Below are 21,862 nucleotides of genomic sequence, written 5' to 3' on the forward strand. Positions count from 1 at the left end.
ATACTTCTAAGGAAATCTTTCACTTCTCTTTTATGCTAGGATATATGTTCATATCCATAGAAGCATTTGATTGGAACTGCCCTTCAAAATACTCTGCCCCCCCCCATTTTTGTCAGACATAAAAGCCCTCTCCACCCTATGCCAAAGTAAGGGCTCTGAGGAAGGTCAGCTTTTTTGTGCTTCAGCCCCTCCCCTTTTGTGCCCAGATTCTTCTTGCTTGCTTAGCAAGGAGAGCAAAAATCAAGACACCTTTACCTCCTTTTTTTTGAAAACAAGAGAAAGAGAGAGAAAAGACTCAGTGTCTTTAATAACCACTCACTTCTCCTGTGGGGAAGAAAGAGCCATACTCTGATCAGGTGAGTGTAATTGTGCCCATTTATTTCTTTATTGCAGTCTTGTCAGAAGGCTTTTTTAAAAAAGGGGAAGAAAGAGATGAAGTAACGAAAACAGTTGTGCAGTTAAAATTTCCACTTGTGGAACCCTCCAGATTCCCATTAGGCCAATCAGCTTTGTTTAAAATAAGAAAGAAAACCAGACAAAAGTTTCCTGTGCAATGGTAGTGATGCTCTTTTTTATATCTATGTCTATATCTGTCTGAAGAGATAAGGGAACAAATTAGTTTAAAAGAATAAGCTGGCAGTGGGTTAAAGTAGTGGCCCTGCAGAGTTGGTTAAGAAAGTACATGACCCTAAAATACACCCTGTCATCTGGGCGTCTTTTCAGGCACATACAACATAGAAGGTAGTTCAGTTGCTTCAGGGACAATGACAATAAAGCAGAGCCTGCCTGGTGGTGAATACTCTTCTCCCATGCCACTCTTACACAAAAGCAGTTTAAAAATCCATGTTGTGATAACTATGCCTCAGAGAGAAAGGGAGGAGGGGGAGACTGCAGAGGCCTTCCTTGGAATGGGCTCATGGGCCAATATCACCAAACGTATCTTGAGATGCGTAGGTAATGTAGAGGAAGCCGTCGTCATCTTTGTTGGCTTCGTAGACCTCCGCAACAGTCAGGCTCAGGCAGGGCAGGCTCTTGTTGTCCACCAGCAGGTAGAAGGCTTGAGTGGCTGTCAGGGACAGGCGGGCCCTGGGGAGGGGAAGGGAGAGGATCAGTCCAAAGGCCAGTGGAAGGCTGCATTTTGGCTATGTATTGTTTCAAAAGGGGCAAGGTGGGTAAGCAGGGGTACCTTTAAGTGCAAATGGAATTAATTGTCTTTCCCATCTCTCTCCCCCACATTACCACAGTATGTGAAAACTCCTCCCTACCTCAGACTGTAGACAAACTGAGACATAGATAGATCCCCTGAAACCAGGAATTTGACCCGGCTCAACTGAGGGAGTGTCTTCTCCTTCTGGTAACGCTCAAGCACCACCTGTGTGTGAGGAAAGCATTGGACAATGTCAAGGCACATGATGGAAGCTCCATTGCTAGATAAGCAGGTGTGCTCTTAAGAATGGGAGCCTCTTTGGGAATCATATATAAGTTCCTCCAAGTTCCTCAGAGTAGAATTGAGGGTACTATGTTCAATAAATGGAAACTTGCAATAACTGTGGGAGCCCCAAGCTCGCATCTCTCAGTGTCTCTTTTGCTCTTAGAGTCTTAGAATGGCTTTTGAGGAGTTAGCAAAGCCTCAGTCCAGATTATGCATTATTGTGATCAGGAAAGACTAAGCAGCTCATGGATTCCATACTCAGTTCAGACAAGGCCACATTTGTACCACACACTTAAAGCACTGTGATATCACTTAAGAGACCCATGGCTTTCCTCAAAGAATTATGGGAGCTGCCATTAAGGGTATTGAGAGCTGTTAGGAGGCTCCTATTGCCCTCAAAGCTACAGGTCGTAGAGTTCTCTGTGAAGAGGGATTTATTACCAAACTGCTGTGGGAATGATAGCTCTGTGAGGGAATTCCCCCTAGAATCTAGGTAGAAAGAGAGGAGGTTTACCGGAATCTTGCTTGGATACTTTGTCCTGATATCAGTTGTTTCCTGCATCCGAGAGGCTAAAAATGAGATTATGACAGATAAAAGTCATCAGAAAGAGTTTTGGAAGTTTCAGCTCTACTAAGAGGAAGACTATCACATTTAACACTTAAATGCCACTTTGAGCTTCTTGAATGAGAAGCCGATTAGAAATAGGGTAGTTTAAAAGTCAAAAAGACCTGCCAGTGGAAAGACAGACAAGCAGGTGTCATTCACAGGGAAGACAGAGAATCCAGAGACAATGAGATATGCTGGGGAAATGCTAGAAGGGTGTTATATTTAGCTTAAAAAGAAATAGTCAGAAAGATGCAAGTGGAAAATTAGTAGAAGTTCCAATGTATAATCCAGAATCATATCTCCCACCTCATCATTCAAGTTCATCCCTCAGTTTTTTACCTAAACTTTTCCTCTGCTTGAATGGACGGTCGTCACTCTGGAACCTCAACATCTTTCTTTAAAAACACAAAAGACCCTTTTCTCCCCCTCACCGGCCCTTTCCACTTCCACTCTACAGCACTAACTCAACAGAAATCACCTTGGCTTGCCTTCATTTAAGAGAAGGCTGAGCAGCCTAGGTGGGGCTGGAGCCTGCCTCAGACCTAATGATTGTCACCTGCTGGTGGAAGGAAAGATGAGTAAAACAGAAGAGAGGGGAAGCCTACAGTAGTGCAAGGAGTATTGGTGCACACTTGAGCAATACCCCTGCCAGTTCCTCCTTTAGGATGGAGACAGCCCTATTTTCTGGTAAAAACACTGTCTCTGCCTTGCCTTTTGGCAAGATGCTGGAGATGCTTCTCCACCCCACAACACTAGTATGCATTACTTATACGTCTGCTACATTTCTTTAAATTTCAGCTCTTCCCTCTTTGGAGAATCTGCAGAGTTTACATTTTGGTGGGTGGGGCTTCCCATGCCCATATGCATGCAAATAATGTACATGAAACCCAGAGGCTCCTTGCTCCCACCTAGTGCCCCAGAAGGTGGCAGAATGCATTTGAGTTGCAGGTTGCAACAGTTGAAGAGTAAGTGCAACCTGTGTGATTTTCATTCATAGAATTGTAGAGTTGGGAGGGACCCTAAGAGTCATCTAGGCCAACCCCATGTAATGCAGCTATCTTGCCCACAGCTGTCCTTGGGTGGGCTTGAATCACCAACCTCCTGGTTAACAGCCAGGCACACTGGTCCATTGTACCACAGGAGTGCACCATGTTCTCACAGAGGCCAAGCAGATCCCTTTGGGAAGCCCATGAGCAGGACCTGGGTGCAAATTCACTCTCCCCACTTGTGATTCCCAGCAACTGGTCCTCAGGTCCATACTGCCTCCAACAGTGGAGGTGGAACATAGCCATTGCGGCTGGTCTCCAACAAAAGCCTTATCCACAGTCAATGCATCTTATATATACACCCAAGAAAACACAAGGAGAGCCTTGCAGTTGCAACAAGGAGGTATGTCAGGAGTGCTCTGATGGTGTTTCCTGCTTGGCAGGGGGACTCGATGGCCCTTGTGGTCTCTTCCAACTCTATGATTCTATGTGTCCCAATAAACTTGCACAGGGTTGGGCAGCAAGGTTGTGGCTGAACTTTTGAGAGGGGCAGAGGCCCCTGCACCTTTAACACTTTTGTGAAAGAGGGAATTTCTACCAGTGCAGCTTACATGACAAGATGCACCTGCTGAAATTTTCTCTTCTGCACCACTGTTAAAGGAGCAGGAGTGCCCCCTCTCCTGTTTTCCATCTGACTACCCTAGCACAGGTTGTGCACATTTTAAAGACTTTTGTGGCCTGATCCTGTGCATACTTACTTGGAAGTAAATGCTGTTGAATTCAGTGGGTCTTACTCCTTTAATTTGCCATCACACTCTGGAAACTAATCTGTGGTGAAAACTGGTTATATTTGGCTGTCACAGAATGGTGAATCTGGGCAATGTGCCTTGAATGTGCTTTAAAGATATAATAGCTCCGGGTTGCAAACTTGTTCCTTCAGTGCAGCCCTCCACCTAGTTCCTGGAGAAAGGAACCTCCCACCCACGGCACCTCCATCCCATTAGGATTCAGCCTCAGTTAATTGGAACCCATTCAGCCCAGCATTGCTTCTAGGCACCAGTCCAACCCTTTCACAGCCTCCCCTGATTCAAATGGACGGGAGAGAAACAGCTGCGTATCATCGGCATTCTGATGACACTGCACTCCAAGCCTCTGAATGACAGCTCCCAATAGTTTAATATAGATGTTAAATAGTATAGGAGACAAAGTAGACCCTTGCAAGACCCTAAAGCCCTGCGGTTCAATCCTACAACCAGTGCAAAGTATCTGTCTTCCACTGTAGCCAAGGCTACCAGAGATCAGGTGAGACTTTCTGCTCCTATTCCAACCTGACTGGCCATGAAATGGGGCTTTCCACTGGGCAAATGGGTTAGATGTTGGTGATCACTCATATTTTATCAATGTAACCTTCCCCAAGATGGTGTTCACCAGATGATTTGGACAACTCCCATCAGCCCCAACCAGCATGGCCAATGGTTAAGAATTATAGGAGTTGTAGTCTGAAACAAATGATGGGTACTAGATTGGAGTAGGCTGCATCAGTGCAATGTACTGCTCATGGTACAGGATTGCACCCAACCCACAGCTGCATTGGTTTTCCTCCTGCCTGCCCATGCTCTGTCCAAACACCCCCAAATGCCTAATAGTTAGTCTTCTCAAGTTCCTAACAAACAGCAGTGCTTGAATTATGAGGGGAAAGGAAGGACCTAATGAAATCCACAACCTCATGGGGTGGGGCACCTTTTTAACCCGAGGGACACATTTCTTTCTGTGCAGCCTTCCAGGGGCCACATGGCAGTGGTGGGTGGGACCAGAGGTAAAAGTGGGTTGAGGTGGATTTTACTGTTGTACAGTAGTCTAGTTCCTACACATGTTCACATACCCTTTTCTGTCCGCCATCCCACTCTGGTCAGTGACCGAAATAAATTGATTCATTCATCCTCCATCCAGACAAGGAAGAAGCATGACCAAAGCTCTAGGAGACATTTCAGTTAGGTAAAAATGCTCAAGTGGGGTACAAAAAGGTGTGACTTGGGGAGAACCTAGAGGGTCCTAGTGAGAAGTTAAGAGGGCTGTATGCTGCCTCCAGACCTGAGGTTCCCCACCTCTCCTGTAGCTAATGGTACATTTTAGCCAAAATGAAGACCTCCTCCTAGCCTTCTAAAAAGAGCAGGCGTGTTTGGGGGGTAATCTTGGTCTCCCTGCAATCTGAGTACAGCAAAACTTGCAGTTGAGCCAGGTATCTATTGTTCTCCCTTCACTATTAATTTCTGAGCCTCCTTTGAGGATTTCTGAGAGTTATTAAGTGGCAGAGACAAGGGTGGTAGAAGATTGCTGGGGAAACACGCAAGGGTCCCCAGATGTGGATGAGGGTTCTGTACTCTACAGCATTTCATATGCCCTTGAATCAATGCAAAGAAAATTGGGTGGAAGGTGGAAGGAGGAGATGATAGCAAGAGCGAGGGTGGTTGCCACAGCAACAGCACAAGCTCATTAACAGATTGGATAACCAAAAAAAAAAAAAAAAAAAAAAAGGATTGGGAAATAAAAGATTCAGAGTTGCTCTGAGAGGAAGAGAAGATGGGGAGGTGTGTTGCTCTTCTCCTGTGAAACAGCTTGTTCTCCAAAGCGAGTGTACCTGCATGTTTGTCTTGTAAATCCATGAAAACTCTTTAAACCTAGGCACTAGGATGGAGTCAAAAGGCTCTTTTAAAGAGTTTTTACTTCTTCCACTCCTACTATGTATTTTGGAAAAATGTTGGTCTGTCTGTTTTTTATAAATCTAGGCACCTCTTAAGATATTGTAACTCAATTTTGCATGGTGTTTCCTGGGATCAAGGAGCAGATTTTTTTAGTCTATATCTAGATACAAAGTGATGTCATTTTGAATTAGGATGGCAGACTGAATCTTTCAAAACTGCACTGATTTTATTTGGTTTCTTAGAATTCCTGAGTGATGCCAGGTGTGAGACTGCTAGTCTTTTATGGATATCAGTTCACAAGGGAAGCACAACATGGCTAGTAAGTTTTATCTTTCTATGTGTAAAGTAGATGTTTGCATCTGGACTGACTGGGTACCAAAGTGGGATGGGAGGGAGAGAGCCTCAACCAATGAGAGAGATTCACCAGCCTTGCAGAAAAAATACAGAAGTTGGAATGACAGTCTCTCTCCATTTGAACAAGGGGCTATTTTTAGTTTATTGCATTTTTATCATGCTCTGAGTATCCTTAATTCTACCCTCACAAAAGGTATAGGGTAGGCTGAAAGATAGTGAGTGGCTCAAGGTCATCTTGGACACTTTGTGGCTGAGTGAGGATTTGAACTCTGGTCACCAGGATTAGCATCAGTACCCAGTACCCAGGCAGCTCCCAGTGCCCTTGCTTTTCTGACTACTGAATCCCATTGAAACCAGTAGAATGTAGTTCTGTGTGGACATGCATAAGATCAAGCTGCAAATCTGGAAGCAAGAAGGACACACTCTTTTTTCATCATTAAACTGCCTAAAGTTGCCGCCTCTTCATAATTCTTCATAGTTTAGAAGTTACCCATATTTTGTTATGAGAAATGAAATCCCAATGGGCAACACATAAATATCGCATGAATGATGAATCACTGATTATGTATCCGCTGCTGTGATGAATTGAATTAAATGGAACATCTTCTGTGGATATTGCTGTGCCAATGTGATGGCAGGCAGGGACATCTCCCCTGATGCAGGGAAATCTGAGCACAAGCTTATGCAAAGCGGGAGATTTTCTAGGAAGAAACTCCCACCCAAATTATAGGGGAAATTGAGTCTGGACTTCCCAAGAGCCTTTACACGTGTCTACACTATAGACTTAAAGTGGCTCATCTGCAGATTCTTGACAAGATGGACTGTTTCAAGAGGTGGCAGAAAGACATCGCGAAATTTGTCTGGCAGGGCAAAAAGCCCAGAATAAAATTTAAAGTACTTACAGATGCAAAAGAAAGAGGGGGATTTGCCCTGCCGGACTTAAAACTGTATTATGAAGCAGCAGCGTTTTGCTGGCTGAAAGAGTGGATGCTCCTCGAGAACACAGATATCTTGGATTTAGAAGGTTTCAATAATACATGTGGTTGGCATGCATATCTATGGTATGATAAAATCAAAGTGCATAGGGCCTTTAAAAATCACATTGTCAGAAAAGCGTTATTTAATGTTTGGATAAGATATAAAGACTTGTTGGAAAACAAAACCCCTAGATGGTTGTCACCCTTGGAGGCTAAGGCATTGAAGAAACTCAATATGGAGGCCGAATGGCCAAAGTATTGGGAAATCTTGGAACAAGATGGAGACAAATTGAAATTACAGAGTCATGAGAAATTGAAACCTAAAGTACGAGACTGGCTCCATTATTATCAAATAATGGAGGTCTACAAACAAGATAGGAAAATTGGCTTCCAGGTGGAGAAATCAAAATTAGAAACCGAATTGTTAGAACCCAATACCAAGAATTTATCAAGAATGTATAATTTGCTGCTGAAATGGAATACACAAGATGAAACAGTTAAATCGGTTATGATTAAGTGGGCACAGGACATTGGTCATAACATTATGTTTGCTGACTGGGAATGGTTGTGGAACACCGGTATAAAATTTACGGCATGTAATGCCTTAAAGGAAAATATTATGAAAATGATCTACAGGTGGTACATGACCCCAGTCAAGCTAGCAAAAATTTATCATTTGCCTGATAATAAGTGTTGGAAGTGTAAAGAAACTGAAGGTACTTTCTATCACCTTTGGTGGACGTGCCCGAAGATTAAGGCTTTCTGGGAAATGATATATAATGAAATGAAAAAGGCACTTAAATGTACTTTCCCGAAGAAACCAGAAGCCTTTCTCTTGGGCATTGTCGGCCAATTGGTGTCAAAGAAAGATAGAATCTTTTTTATGTATGCTACGACAGCAGCAAGAATACTCATCGCAAAGTATTGGAAGACACAAGATTTACCCACTCTGGAAGAATGGCAGATGAAAGTGATGGACTATATGACACTGGCTGAGATGACTGGCAGAATCCGCGACCAGGGGAAGGAGACGGCGGAAGAAGAATGGAAGAAATTCAAAATCTATCTTAAGGACTATTATAAACTTGATGAATGTTAGAATGTCGAGGTTTTGAGAAAGAAAGGGTTACAGCGATATAAGATTAGACTGAAGGGAAGATTAAGAAGACATATGTTTGACAGAACTATTTAGAAGTTGCTGGAAAATTTTGGACATTGGGATGCAGAAAGGGGAGGTATGGGGGAGTCCGAGAAAGAAGGTTTATGAAAAAAAAGGTCATGAAACTATACGTGTTTGTATGTCTTTTTATATGTTTGTATTGTCTTAAAAATTTTGTAAAACTAATAAAAATTTATATATATATATATATATAAAAAGTGGCTCATCTGTCATTCTCCCCCCACCTTGAATGGTAATTCTGTGGGTGGGGCTAGCTACAAGACAGGAGCTGTGAATGCAGTGCTCTCCTGACTTTCATCATCCTTAACCATTGACCCTGCTGGCTGAGACTGATGGGAACCAGAGCCTAACAAAAATCTGGAAAATACAACATGGCGCCTTGAAGCAAAGCAACCTTTCCCAACTTTATGCATATCATCCAGATATCGCCAAACTCCAGCTCCTTTCAGCCCCAGTCAGCATGGCCAATGGTCAGGAATGATGGGAGTTGTAGTCTAAAACATCCAAAGGGAACCAGATTGGGGGAGGCTGAACCAGAGACCCAAACAGGAGCAAGCCTTGTTCCAGATTATACTATTTTCCCATCTACCTCTGCATTGCCTACTCTGATGGGCAGGAGCTCTCTAGGGTCCCAGATAGATGCCTTCCCTGTAATGGTTGTCTGATCCCTTTAACTGGGACCTTCTGGAGTGAATGAGGGAGCTGTCTGAGTGCTTATACTGAGGCTCCTCCCTAGACCAAAGCACTTTTCATCCAGAGTTTTCTCCCCCTGGCTGATGTCACAGGAAATACTAGATCAAAGGTGGCAACCTGAGCCAGGACCCGTCTCCAAGGCTAACTGTAAACCACTGTTATCCTGACATTTGAATTCTGTTCCTTTCGGTCTTGTGATTTAATGAGGAGCTGATGTCAAAGCAGGCTCCATAAACCTCCTCAGAAACCTCTTCATTCAAATGCCACAGGTATAATTCACCCGCTGCAAGTTCACAAGACAAGTGGCCTTTTGGAAAACAAATGAGGGCCCATTATGCTAACAAACTTCCTCCCTTTCCTGAGCATTATTGATCTGAGGATATTCCACCCAACTTCAATTCAAGGCTGGGTAAAACTGGCTGGCTGGAGCAACCTGAGATTCTCCAGAGACTTGAACTTGTGTCATTAGCCCCATTTATGTGCTACTTGCATTATGTGCAGCTTGGCTACGTGGACAGCAGAGCAGGGCCAGGCTTTCCATTTGTGTGTGTGTGTGTCCTGTTTTGCTACTTGAAGTGAAATGGGAAGTGCTGCCCTGCCCTGCCACCCCTGCCACCTGCATCACCCACCCTGCTGCCTACTCTGCCAGCATTGATGCTGATTTCAGGTGAGACCTCAAGTGCTCCGCAAGATCTTGGACGACTTTGGTTAAACCTAACACAAAATCAGCAAGATCTCGCCCAAAATTAGTGCCAGTGCCATTTCTTTGCCAGTGGAATCCATGGGGGCACTGTGTGAGGAGGTGTGGCAGTCCTGCATTTAGTCCTATTGCCTTGGATGTTGTTGCTCCTTCCTGCAACAATGTCTTGCTTGTGGCCGATTGCAGAGAGATTCTGCTCAAACACCCACTTGTGCAACACTCTGGGGGTTGTTGGTCTACAACTCCCATAATCTCTGATCAGGTTGGCCAGGAATGATGGGAGCTGGAGTCTTGCAACATCTGGGGTGGCAGAGGTTCCCTACTCCTGGTGTAGGGGCACCCAGTTTCCCAGCTGTTCCAAATGTATGAAGTTCCTACACTGAAGGAGGTGCTTGAGTGCTGGAATTTCTCTGTAGACCTCTGTGCACAAGATGTGGTTGTTTCAGGATGGAGTCATGACGTCAGGGTGGGGTGAAAAGGGTGACCCTGCTCTGTTGTCAACATGGCTAAGTCCTACATATGAGTAATGTGTGAATTGGGCTATTGGGAAAACCCTTTTCAGAAACTATGTTTCCATTCTGGGACACGGTAGCTGGGTTTGTTGAGAGAACCAGTGCCTTTGCAGGACACTTGGTTGGATTGTAGGCTCCTGAGAGACACAAAGGGTAGTATGCAATGTTAGTCATACTCAGTGTAAACACACTGGGCTGGATTCAACTAACCAGTCCCACTAGCAGAAGCCCTGCACAAGGACTTCTGTTCATGCAATGGGGCTTTCTCATTGGCCTGTGTCCCCCCAAACTAGTTCAGGGGGCTGGTGTTGGGAGAATGATCAGAAGACTGTGACGTCAAATTCCTCCCGTTGAAATAAATCAAATTGTTACTGGAGTTAATAGACAAGTCCCACAGTTCTCTATCCCAATCTCACCACTACCCCACTTTCCAGTCTGCATCTAGCCTTTCCTCTTGGTGCCGCCTGAAGTAGCACAAGGTAATGTATGGCATATAAGGCTTAAAAACTCAACCCTGAGCTATTTTTAGAAATGATGGGATGAAAATGTTGCCAGTGAAATAAATAAAAGTCTTGGAGCCTTTGGCTTGGTATTAGCTTCAACTGTCAATTATGCCTAACAGCATCCTGGGGAGAATGTTGATCCAACTTATTCTTAAATAAAACCCAAGGGAAGCAATTCACTCCATGAAGTTTGGAAGTCCTTTTGCCTTGTAATAGAGGGTGCCTTCCTCCTTGACACTTCTTCACCCTGATCTTATTTCCTGTAGTGTAGGGCTCCTCCAGAGGACCTGTTTATTCAGCATTCACCCTGATTTGCTTGCACAAAGCTTTTGCAGTGGTTTGACCATGTCCGGCCTTTATTAAGCATTCGTTCTGACTTGTTTAGGGGGCAGTTATAGGACAATGATAATTCATCCTAATTTGATTGTAGGGTGTCATTAATTATTCATGCACCCTAGTCAATGCAATTCCTCATCACTTTCCAAATCACAGAAAGGCCAGTCTTTTTTAAAAAGTGGCTTTGTCATCCTAGGGCAGCAGAGCTCTTCAATACCACTTTGACTGCACAAAGCTAAAGTTCCAGCCTGCACCCGAATCCCTTCCACAAAATAGCGACACTCTGCAGGCATCCTTAAACCCTCTCAGGCTTGCCCCCTTGCCACAAAGTGTTCCTCCTGTCTTACATCACAGCAGGCTTGTGAGGACGGGGGAAAATCCATTTCCTCTTTCTGCTTCAGCCTCTTCTTCTAGAAGCTTAAGAGGCCAATTCTCCATGCACATTTACTAATAGATTTGCTTTCACAACTTGTTATTGACTCACTTGCCTGCCTATAAACCACAGCTGATGGATTTGTGGACTTTGCTCCTTCCGGTCCTCTGGTCGAGAACAGCACAGCCTTGATGCATGAAGAAAGGGATATGCCTAGCTATTCAGTGGCAGAGAGCCAACTTTGCATATTTTGAGTTATTTCCCCCCATCTCACCTATGCTTGATTTGTCTTACAGTTATGAATCAGTGAAATGCAATAGCTTCAAGTGGGCAAGGGAGATCTGAGCATTGACGTATCCTTCCCTGTGAACATTACAGATGCAGCCTCAGCCTCAGGCAGTGCCTGCCGCAGCCATTTTACTGCCTGAAGCAGAGCCCAAATGGTACTCCTCCCCCGTAGGACCAACATTTTCCAATCTTGCTGCACTATTTGGACACCAATTACTGCCACCATATGTCCCCTTCATGGTGCCATCTGAAGCAAGTAACTTCACTCGGCTGCATGGCAGGGCCAGCCCTGAGGGTTGGAGGAATGGCTCGCCAATCAGGCCAATAGGTATGTGCAAGGCAGAAATTCAACAGGCAAAGCTTCCTTAATTCCTGCACCACCATGTTGTGGGGAGAAACAATACTTGCTGAATTTCTGACTGCCATGTGGTTGCTTAAGACAGATTATTAAGATTTTGGAATGCAGAAAATTAAAAAAAAAAAAAAAAGAGGGAGCCATCAAATCTAGCACATGAGGAGGCCACTTTAGCTAAACTGTATAATTTAGTATATTAATAATTGATTTTAATAATTGTATTAATTGGATAAAATTGGCATTGTTATAATAAGGCTGTTATTGGAACAATGACAAAGGGTGCTTCCAGGCAGCTCAGAAGGAAAAATACAAAATAGATGAAATGAGCAGCCCTAATGGCTTCTTTGGACCCTGCTCTGAAAACAAACTCTTAGCCACTGAGTAATGAACACAGACACTTGCCTTTTCTTTACTCTACCAACATAGGATAAAGAAAAGTGTTTTTAAACAAACAAACAAACAAACAAACAAACAAACCACACACTTGATTTTGAAATATCCTTTTCTTTTGTGTATTGAAATCTAAGCAAACTGATTTCCCGGGAATAAACCTATTTTCATCATTTCTGTTCCAAATTGCCTCTGGATTTCAATCTTCTGCACCAACTTATGTGCCTAAATGCTGCTGTATGCTATATAGTTTTGGTAAACAACTCTCTTGGGTTTATGGGAAAGTACCAAAGAGCAATGTCTGAGAGGAAAGTGAGGCAACTCCAAGTGACTTTCTGTATGTGATTTTTAAAAAGAATTTAACAGAGGATCTGAGTGCACCTGAGTGCACAGGTGCACCTGGCCCAGGGGGCGGGGCCCAGACTGACTCACTGGGAGGCCTCACTGAGGCACTGGGACACCGCTGCTGCTGCTGCTGCTGCTGCTGCTGCGCTGTGAGTGTTGGGGAAGGCCGCTCCCTCCCGTAGGCCCACTCCACCAGACCTAGGGGGCGGGGCCCACACTTGCCACCGCTACAGTTTTAACGACACTGGTGTTGCTGCAGCAAATGTTAAAAATGTTTTTATATATTTTAAAGTGTTTTAAAGGGGTTTTTACTTTCTACTTTGTTGTACCACCGTGAACGGTGGTTTTTATTGATGTATTTTTATTTTGTTGTGTTTTATCTTGGTTTGGGGTTGGATATTGAGTGGGGTGGGGATTTGTTTTGTTTGGTACAATTGTTTTTGGTTTGATTTGTTTTTCTATTTTGTAAATGGAGGTTGGTTTGAGGCTTGGGATTGCTACCGTAGTGGGGCGAGGGAGGTATGGCGGTGGGGGCAGATGTCATAGGCGAAGGGGATCGAGATACGGATATGCTCGTACCCCTTCCAATCTGCGCCCCATCCCGAGGGACGAAGGTAGGGTGAGCAAGGATTACTCACCTCCGTCACTGGTGTTGTGCAATGCCAGGTCTATAGGCAAAAAACCCGCCACCCTGCGAGATTTCTTCACCTCGCAGGGGGTCGACCTGGCTTGTGTGACGGAGACCTGGGTGCGCGAAGGGGAAACTGTTACCTGACGAGAGATGGCGCCCCCGGGTTTCTCCATCCTCCACCAGTCACGGACTGTGGGCTGGGGGAGGGAGGGGTGGCATTATTAATCTGGGAAGATTGTTCTTTCAGGGCTCTACCATCGCCATCGATCCCCGGCATTGAATGGGTTGGCCTAGTGTGGGGCTCCAAGGTGAGCTTGGCTGTCTGGCTGGTGTACCGGCCACCTAGCACACCAGCAGCCACCCTGTCAGGCCTGCTGGAGGCAGTGGCTGGCTGGGCCTTGGAGTTCCCTAACCTATTGGTATTGGGGGACTTCAACATCCATGCTGATGCCACTCCCTCCTCACAGGCTCTGGACCTGGTGTCTTCCATGGCGACACTAGGGCTCTCCCAGTTTGTTTCGGGCCCCACACACCAAGCAGGCCACACGCTGGATTTGATCTTTGGCGTCGGTATAGATGTGATCATGTCTCCTTCGATGAAGGTGCCATGGTCTGATCACTACGCTCTGAAAGCCAGGATTGACTTTCCACCCCCACCCTGCTTAGGTGGCGAGCCGATTTGGGCTCGCCCGCAGAGGCTGATGGACCCTGATAGATTCCGTCAGGCCTTGCGGGACCTTGCTCCCCCTGGCGACTCATTGACTGAGCTTGTCAAGGGCTGGAATATCCAGCTCCTAGCAGCCATCGATGAGATCGCACCTAGGCGCCCTCTGCGACCCCGCAGAAACCGGGCTCCCTAGTTTACCGAGGAGCTTCGGAAAATGAAGCGGGACCTCAGACGGCTAGAGCGAGTATGGCGGGGTGCCCGTGACGGAGCCTCAAGAACATCTTATAGGGTTTTTATGAAAACCTACGAGATGGCAGTGAAGGCCGCTAAGAAGTCCTACTTCTCGGCCTCCATTGCCTCCGCTAGCTCTCGCCCGGCACAATTATTTAGTATAATTAGGTCTTTAACATCCCTTGAAGGACAGCCAAATTTAAATAACAATTTGACACACAGCTGTGAGGCATTTGCGAGCTTTTTTGCGGAGAAGGTCCTGTTGCTCCGCCATGACCTCCCTGCCAATTTGGATACAATAAAGGAACTGGAGGCCCCTCGACTGTCCTCGGGTCCAGTATTGAACCACATTGACCGGATATCCCCAGCCGATGTGGACAGACTCCTCCGATCTGGAAAGCCCACCACCTGTCCTCTCGACCCGTGCCCGTCTTGGCTGATTAGAGCGTGTCCAGACGAGGTGCGGGCCCCCCTGGGGGATATCATCAATTTGTCCCTTGGCACTGGGATATTCCCAGGGGAACTGAAGGAGGCAGTGGTGAGTCCGCTCTTAAAGAAAACATCATTAGATCCCTTAGATCTATCCAATTACCGCCCGGTTTCAAATCTTCCATTCCTGGGTAAGGTGATTGAGAGGTAAGGTTGCTGAACAGCTTGGTAGGTTTCTGGATGAAACATCGGCTCTCGATCCATTCCAGTCCGGCTTCTGCGCTGGTCATGGGACCGAGACGGCTCTGGTCGCCCTAACAGATGATCTCCGCAGGCAGCTGGATCGAGGCGGGTCAGGGCTGCTGATTCTTCTAGACCTGTCAGCAGCCTTCGACATGGTCGATCACGAACTCCTGGACCACTGCCTTGCCGACGTGGGGATCCAAGGCACAGTCCTTCAATGGCTGTGCTCGTTTCTCTCTGGTCGGGGACAGAGGGTGGCGCTTGGGGGGGAATTGTCATCACGCCACTCCTTGGTGTGTGGAGTGCCTCAGGGTGCGATTCTCTCCCCGATGCTTTTTAACATCTTTATGCGCCCCCTCGCCCAGCTTGTCTGGAGTTTTGGGCTGGGTTGCCATCAGTATGCCGATGACACCCAACTCTATCTGTTGATGGATGGCCATCCTGACTCGGCCCCAGACACACTGACCAGATGTCTGGAAGCTGTGGCTGGATGGTTACGTGGGAGCCGGTTGAAGTTAAATCCTTCGAAGACAGAGGTCCTCTGGCTGGGCGATATGGGATTGAGGGGGCAACTCCCATCTCTTGCGGGGGTGCAGTTAGTGCCAGCATCGTCCGTTAAGAGTTTGGGTGTAATCTTCGATACCTCCCTCTCTATGGAGGCGCAGATTACAGCTATAACAAAGGCGGCATTTTTTCATCTCCGCCAAGCTAAGCAGTTGGCTCCTTATCTCTCTCGCCCTGACCTAGCCACTGTGATCCACGCGACGATCACCTCCAGATTGGATTATTGTAACTCGCTCTACGTGGGGCTGCCCTTGAGACTGACCCAGAAACTCCAGCGGGTGCAGAATGCTGCGGCGAAACTCCTTATGGGGTCTTCGCTGCGAGATCACATTAATCCGGTACTATACCAGCTGCACTGGCTCCCGGTGGAGTACAGGATCAGAATTAAAGAACCTTTTATTGAGGGTGAGAGAGGAGAGGCAAAATATGGTCTGAAGCTCAACATCAAAAAAACGAAGATCATGGCCACCTGTCCCATCACCTCCTGGCAAATAGAAGGGGAAGAAATGGAGGCAGTAAGAGATTTTACTTTCTTGGGCTCCATGATCACTGCAGATGGTGACAGCAGTCACAAAATTAAAAGACGCCTGCTTCTTGGGAGAAAAGCAATGACAAACCTAGACAGCATCTTAAAAAGTAGAGACATCACCTTGCCAACAAAGGTCCGTATAGTAAAAGCTATGGTTTTCCCAGTAGTGATGTATGGAAGTGAGAGCTGGACCATAAAGAAGGCTGATCGCCGAAGAATTGATGCTTTTGAATTATGGTGCTGGAGGAGACTCTTGAGAGTCCCATGGACTGTAAGAAGATCAAACCTCTCCATTCTGAAGGAAATCAGCCCTGAGTGCTCACTGGAAGGACAGATCCTGAAGCTGAGGCTCCAATACTTTGGCCACCTCATGAGAAGAGAAGACTCCCTGGAAAAGACCCTGATGTTGGGAAAGATGGAGGGCACAAGGAGAAGGGGACGACAGAGGATGAGATGGTTGGATGGTGTTCTTGAAGCTACCAGCATGAGTTTGATCAAACTGCGGGAGGCAGTGGAGGACAGAAGTGCCTGGCGTGCTCTGGTCCATGGGATCACGAAGAGTCGGACACGACTAAACAGCTAAACAACAACAACAACAACAACAACAACAACAAAAGCTGGTGTAGTGTCAGGAACGTGCCCCCCCCCCCCGGGCACAGCAGAAGGTTCAGAATTGGAAATTGAGCTGAGTGAACGAGAGGCTGACTCTGCAGATGAGGGAGAACTGCTAGATTCAAGACAGGCAGCCCCAGCCCCCTTCTTCCAAGGGAAGAAGAAAAAGCAGTTAGCTCACAAGGAGTGGAAGAGTTGGAAGCCGGCCAAAGTCTTGCCACACAAGCATCAGATAAGCTGGAAGCTGAGCCTGTCTCTTCTTCTGGGGAAAAGACAGGCCAAATGATCAGTCGTCACACGAGGAGATGGGAGAAGCTCAGAGACCTGCGGAAGGGGAGGAGGTGGAAAGCAGGGTTCTGGCGTCCTTCCTGGTGGGGGAGGGATTCCGATTTAGACTGAGCAACTCCTTTGCCGAGAGAGGGCAGAAGTTTTGCTGTGGATATGTTTTTTTCTTTGTAAATAAATGCAAATAGCTTACGAAGACTCATTACTGCTTATCTGGCTGGCTGCATGCCAGGGATCATTAGCTGTGGTGGGCCAGTGACAAGGAGGCTGGCGTGGTGCACACTCATTGGCAAGAGCTCCCACTCTACTGGGTTGCCTGCACCACCTCAAGCTCCTTGCTGCTTCCCACTCTCCTTCCCAGCAAGGAACAGGGACTCACCACTCGGGAGGTCAGGTGACTACTGCCACAGCCCCACGCCGTCTGCAGATTTATAAGCAGATATAGGCAGATAAGGAAAGTGCGCCAGGAGACACAACCATGTAGTAAACAAATTCAGGGCCTAGGCTACTGGCCATAACACATCAGTATGTACTCAATTACATAAATTGTTATATCCTAAGTGGTGGGATTTATGCTCTCACTTTAAATTTGATCACTTTGGCTAGACTACTTAATGGAAGAGAATGGAAGACTATATAGCATCCCATATAAGAAGAATGAATAGCTGAAACTGTAGATATGCTTGGAGTTGAACCAGGAAAAAATGGGCTTTATTGGGTTTGTCTGTTTTGGGATAGTCTCCAGAAAAACAATGGAGGAGAACAGGGTTTCCCCCAGGGCTGAATGAACATGTCCCTGCTCATATTTGCCACCCTATTCACAGCCCAACTGCTCTGGGCTTTGCTCCCCTGAATTAGAGAGGTCTGTCCAAAGAAGAAATCCCATGTAGCAGAATGCTTGATTCCTGGCATCTCTGGATATCTCTCAGTTATTTGGCTAGGTTGATTTTATTTAGCTGAGTATTAGAAACATACACTTGATTTGAGTTGAAAAATGATTTTCATTGATGTCACCTACAAATGCAGCAGTATAAACTGCATATTATGTATTTTCTGTAACTGCCCTGTTAATGATGCATGTCTTTGAAATAATACGTGTAAGCCAGAAGGAAGAATTCGGCAGCAGGAACTGTGGTGATAGAAATCCCCCCCTTTGGGGAGATTCCCCCCCCCCCCGTCTCAGCTCTGGGAATTAATAGGAACAGAAGTATTTTTAGATGAGAAGACATTACTAAAAATATAATCTCGGAGTGGAACTACACATTCTGTGTTGTTCAATGATTCTTTTTTTGGACATCTATATTCAGCTGCCAAAGCTGCAGTTTGAAGCAGAAAAGCACCACGGGGGGGGGGGGTGAGGGGCTAGCTTGGCTATTGCAGGAATTAGAAGGTGGTCCAGACCTCTGCCCCCAAGCACATAACAGTATTTTTTTCTGCTGAAATTTCCCCCTTCAAACTTTCCGTTTTTGTTTTTTGTTTTGCAGTGTAGGACAAAGCAATATGAAGGAAACAGATTTAAGCAGAAAAAACAACACGGTGTGTGGGTGTGTGTGGGTGACTCAAGAAGACCCTCTCTGCACACATCAGGGGGGCACTTCAAATGGCAGTCTCAGCAGCTATGTTGTCTAAAAGAGGGGGAGCCCCTCTAGAAATCATGGAACTATACATAATTGCTTGAATCCATAGAGCTCTTTCTTGTGTGAGCAGGAATATAACGGTACTTCCATCTGCACAAATCTCTCCAGTTTCTCCATTCTGCTGCAACCTCTGTGCCATTCCAGACAATGGTAGCTGGGGCTCATTTGGACTTGTAGGAAAGAAGTCAGGGAGCCCAACAGGATGGGGAGCCAGATTTGAGGACAGGCAAACCAGCTATTTCAGGTTTTGTCTCCATCCTGCTCCCTGTTGAGTTGCACAAGGGGCAGCCCTGAGACTAAGGAGGTAGACCCTTCAACATTCCTCAGATGGAAACCGGGACGTTCTATTCCACACCAATATCACTGCTAGTTGGTTGCCTTTATTGATTTGGGCTCTACCCATGCCCCGGCTTCCCTAAATGCAATACATAAATGCAAAAAATTTCTGTGCTTAAAATACTGCCATTCTGTGTGTTTCCTCTAATAACCTTTGCACTTGACCCGGAGGAAATGCTCAGAAGTGATGCTGATGTAGGAGGAACCAGAAAATCCCCATTGCACAAGTGAAGTTCTGCTCAATCTGCTCTGGATCCAAGCCATGTTTTCAGGGATGGGGAACCTGATGCCCTTCAGATGTTTCTGGGCCCCAACTCCCATCAACCTCAGCCAGTGTGGCCAAAGGTGAGGGTTGGGGATGATGGGATTGAGAGTCCAGCAACCTATGGAGGTTCTCTGCCCTTTCAATATATCATCCCACCCTCAGCACCAGTTCTCACATCTCAGGAATCTTGACACCCTTTGCTCACTTCGAAGCTCTGAGCCAGTCATCCTCTCTCAGACCAGCCTTCCTCAGCCTGGTGCCCACCAGATGTTTTGGACTTCAGTTTCTACCTCCTGGAGTTGATGGGAGTTGGACTCCTCCAACATCTGGAGGGCACCAGGTTGGGGAAGCCTGTCTCCAACCAACTGTCTCCAACCAAGCTTATTGTAAGACTAAATCAGGGCAACCCCTGATTTAACAAAATATAGATAACAATTCTCTCCCTATCTGCTCTCTCTCTATACCAACATTTACACCAATGTACCAAGGCAAGACTTTCTATTTTCTGTTTATTGCTAAGAAATGTACATAGAATCATAGAGTTGGAAGAGACCACAAGGGCCATCGAGTCCAACCCTCTGCCAAGCAGGAAACACCATCAGAGCACTCCTGACATATGGTTGTCAAGCCTCGGCTTAAAGACCTCCAAAGAAGGAGACTCCACCACACTCCTTGGCAGCAAATTCCACTGTCAAACAGCTCTTACTGTCAGGAAGTTCTTCCTAATGTTTAGGTGGAATCTTCTTTCTTGTAGTTTGGATCCATTGCTCCGTGTCCGCTTCTCTGGAGCAGCAGAAAACAACCTTTCTCCCTCCTCTATGTGACATCCTTTTATATATTTGAACATGGCTATCATATCACCCCTTAACCTCCTCTTCTCCAGGCTAAACATGCCCAGCTCCCTTAGCCGTTCCTCATAAGGCATCGTTTCCCGGCCTTTGACCATTTTGGTTGCCCTCCTCTGGACACGTTCCAGTTTGTCAGTGTCCTTCTTGAATTGTGGTGCCCAGAACTGGACACAGTACTCCAGGTGAGGTCTGACCAGAGCAGAATACAGTGGCACTATTACTTCCCTTGATCTAGATGCTATACTCCTATTTCTGGGTTACAAGAGTATATGTACAGATAATCTCCAAATGGTACTGTTCCCTCCCGACTCCTGACTTTTCTTTCGTTTACAGCATATTTCTGTATTACACTTTTATGAACTTTTTATACCTTCTGATGATTTGTAAACTATGTTGTATGATTATTTTAAATCATTGTATTTTCTTAAAATCAATATAACTTACTTTAAGAACAAAAACAAATACAGGACAACCCCATGTAGATTCCGAGTTCCTGACCTCAGAGGAAGGGTGGGATGCAGAAGTGAACCCAGAAACTTGTTCTCCTGTTACCTGACTGCTATCCATAGGCGCTGGCCTTCATTAGAACAAATGTCTAGCTGACGGAAGCCAGCCGTCACAAATGGCGCTGTTTAGCATTTGAAAAAAGACACAGAGAGCCAGCAATATTTTCAGGATGGTATGAGCAGCTCCTTCGACCACTCTCCTCCGATTTTATTCTCCTTTGTTCTCTCCTGTCGTATGGCCGTTCGCCAATCTCACGTTACCTCATCCGGTCATGGCTTTTACCCACCCATCGCCATATAAGGTAATTACTGCCCAGAGGGGGAACATAACTCCATATAAGGTTATGCACTTAATACACTGCAAGGCACGGACATGCAGGTCACCGAGGTCAGCGAGGCACCAGGTGGCGCTACAAGCCTTTGCCATGACTTCATGGCTCCCACATCTAGCATGAGGTTCTTGTGTGTCATTAATGGAGAGGTCAAGTTATGCTTGGGTGGATGCACATATTTGAGTGGATTCTAATGCTGTGCATTAGGAATGTGTGCCTTTTGCTTGGGATGAGAATACCGCAGGGCTTGTTTCTGACTCTCTCTTAGACAATTACACTGTAAAACTCAGGTGGGCAACTGGAGAGCAGCCCTGACTGCATATTACCTGGCCCAGGATGCCTCCTGAAGATGCTTCATTCTTCCATTCCATTAGTGTCCCTTCTTTTCTTCTCCTTCCTGCCTTGTTTGTCTGGCTTTTAAAAGTGGCTCCACCCCCCTCTTCAATTAGAAGTGCAGTATTTTATTTGATAAAAGTAGTTTTTTTAATTTAAAAATCCCCATTTCCCCCCAGTTGTGTGGCTTGAGGAAAAAGACGTTTCCTTGGCAGGGATGTAAGGACACTTGTAATGTGGAATTATTTATGATAATTACAGTTAATCAATAGATAGATACAGTGATACGTCGGGTTAAGAACTTAATTCGTTCTGGAGGTCCATTCTTAACCTGAAACTGTTCTTAACTTGAGGCACCACTTTAGCTAATGGGGCCTCCCACTGCCGCTGCACCGCCGGAGCATGATTTCTGTTCTCATACTGAAGCAAAGTTCTTAACCCGAGGTACTATTTCTGGGTTAGCAGAGTCTGTAACCTGAAGCGTCTGTAACCTGAAGCGTCTGTAAGCCAAGGTACCACTGTAATTGTAAAAGATGCGGCAAACATAAATTTAAATATGGAATCCATGGAGGGAGGGAAGGAGGTCCAAGGTTCAAAAGAAGCTTGTAATTGAATGTTTGAAAAGGTTATTTTATATGTATAAAATTATTAAAAACCTAATAAAGAAGAAGAAGAAGAAGA

The 21,862-nt window shown here is 45.9% G+C and overlaps 1 protein-coding gene across 4 annotated transcripts; it reads right to left on the reverse strand.

Moving 5' to 3' along the window:
- Positions 1-460: 460 nt before the first annotated feature.
- On the reverse strand, positions 461-14,121 carry LOC308471382 (microtubule-associated protein 1 light chain 3 gamma-like). 4 transcript variants are annotated; one of them, XM_080995334.1, is made up of 5 exons: positions 13,841-14,121; positions 3,784-3,853; positions 1,947-2,002; positions 1,266-1,372; positions 461-1,086 (listed from the first exon to the last, which is right to left on the reverse strand). In XM_080995334.1, the coding sequence occupies exons 3-5, from the start codon at positions 1,992-1,994 to the stop codon at positions 915-917; spliced, it is 327 nt and encodes a 108-aa protein (XP_080851460.1). In that variant the 5' UTR covers positions 1,995-2,002; positions 3,784-3,853; positions 13,841-14,121; the 3' UTR covers positions 461-914. The 4 variants fall into 4 exon arrangements, with proteins under 4 accessions (XP_080851460.1, XP_080851461.1, XP_080851462.1 ...); XM_080995335.1 differs by lacking the exon at positions 13,841-14,121 and adding an exon at positions 13,372-13,386; XM_080995336.1 differs by lacking the exon at positions 3,784-3,853.
- Positions 14,122-21,862: the final 7,741 nt, after the last annotated feature.

Source organism: Podarcis pityusensis, assembly GCF_964106645.2.
Source record: "Podarcis pityusensis genome assembly, chromosome: 2".
Lineage (NCBI taxonomy): Eukaryota > Metazoa > Chordata > Lepidosauria > Squamata > Lacertidae > Podarcis > Podarcis pityusensis.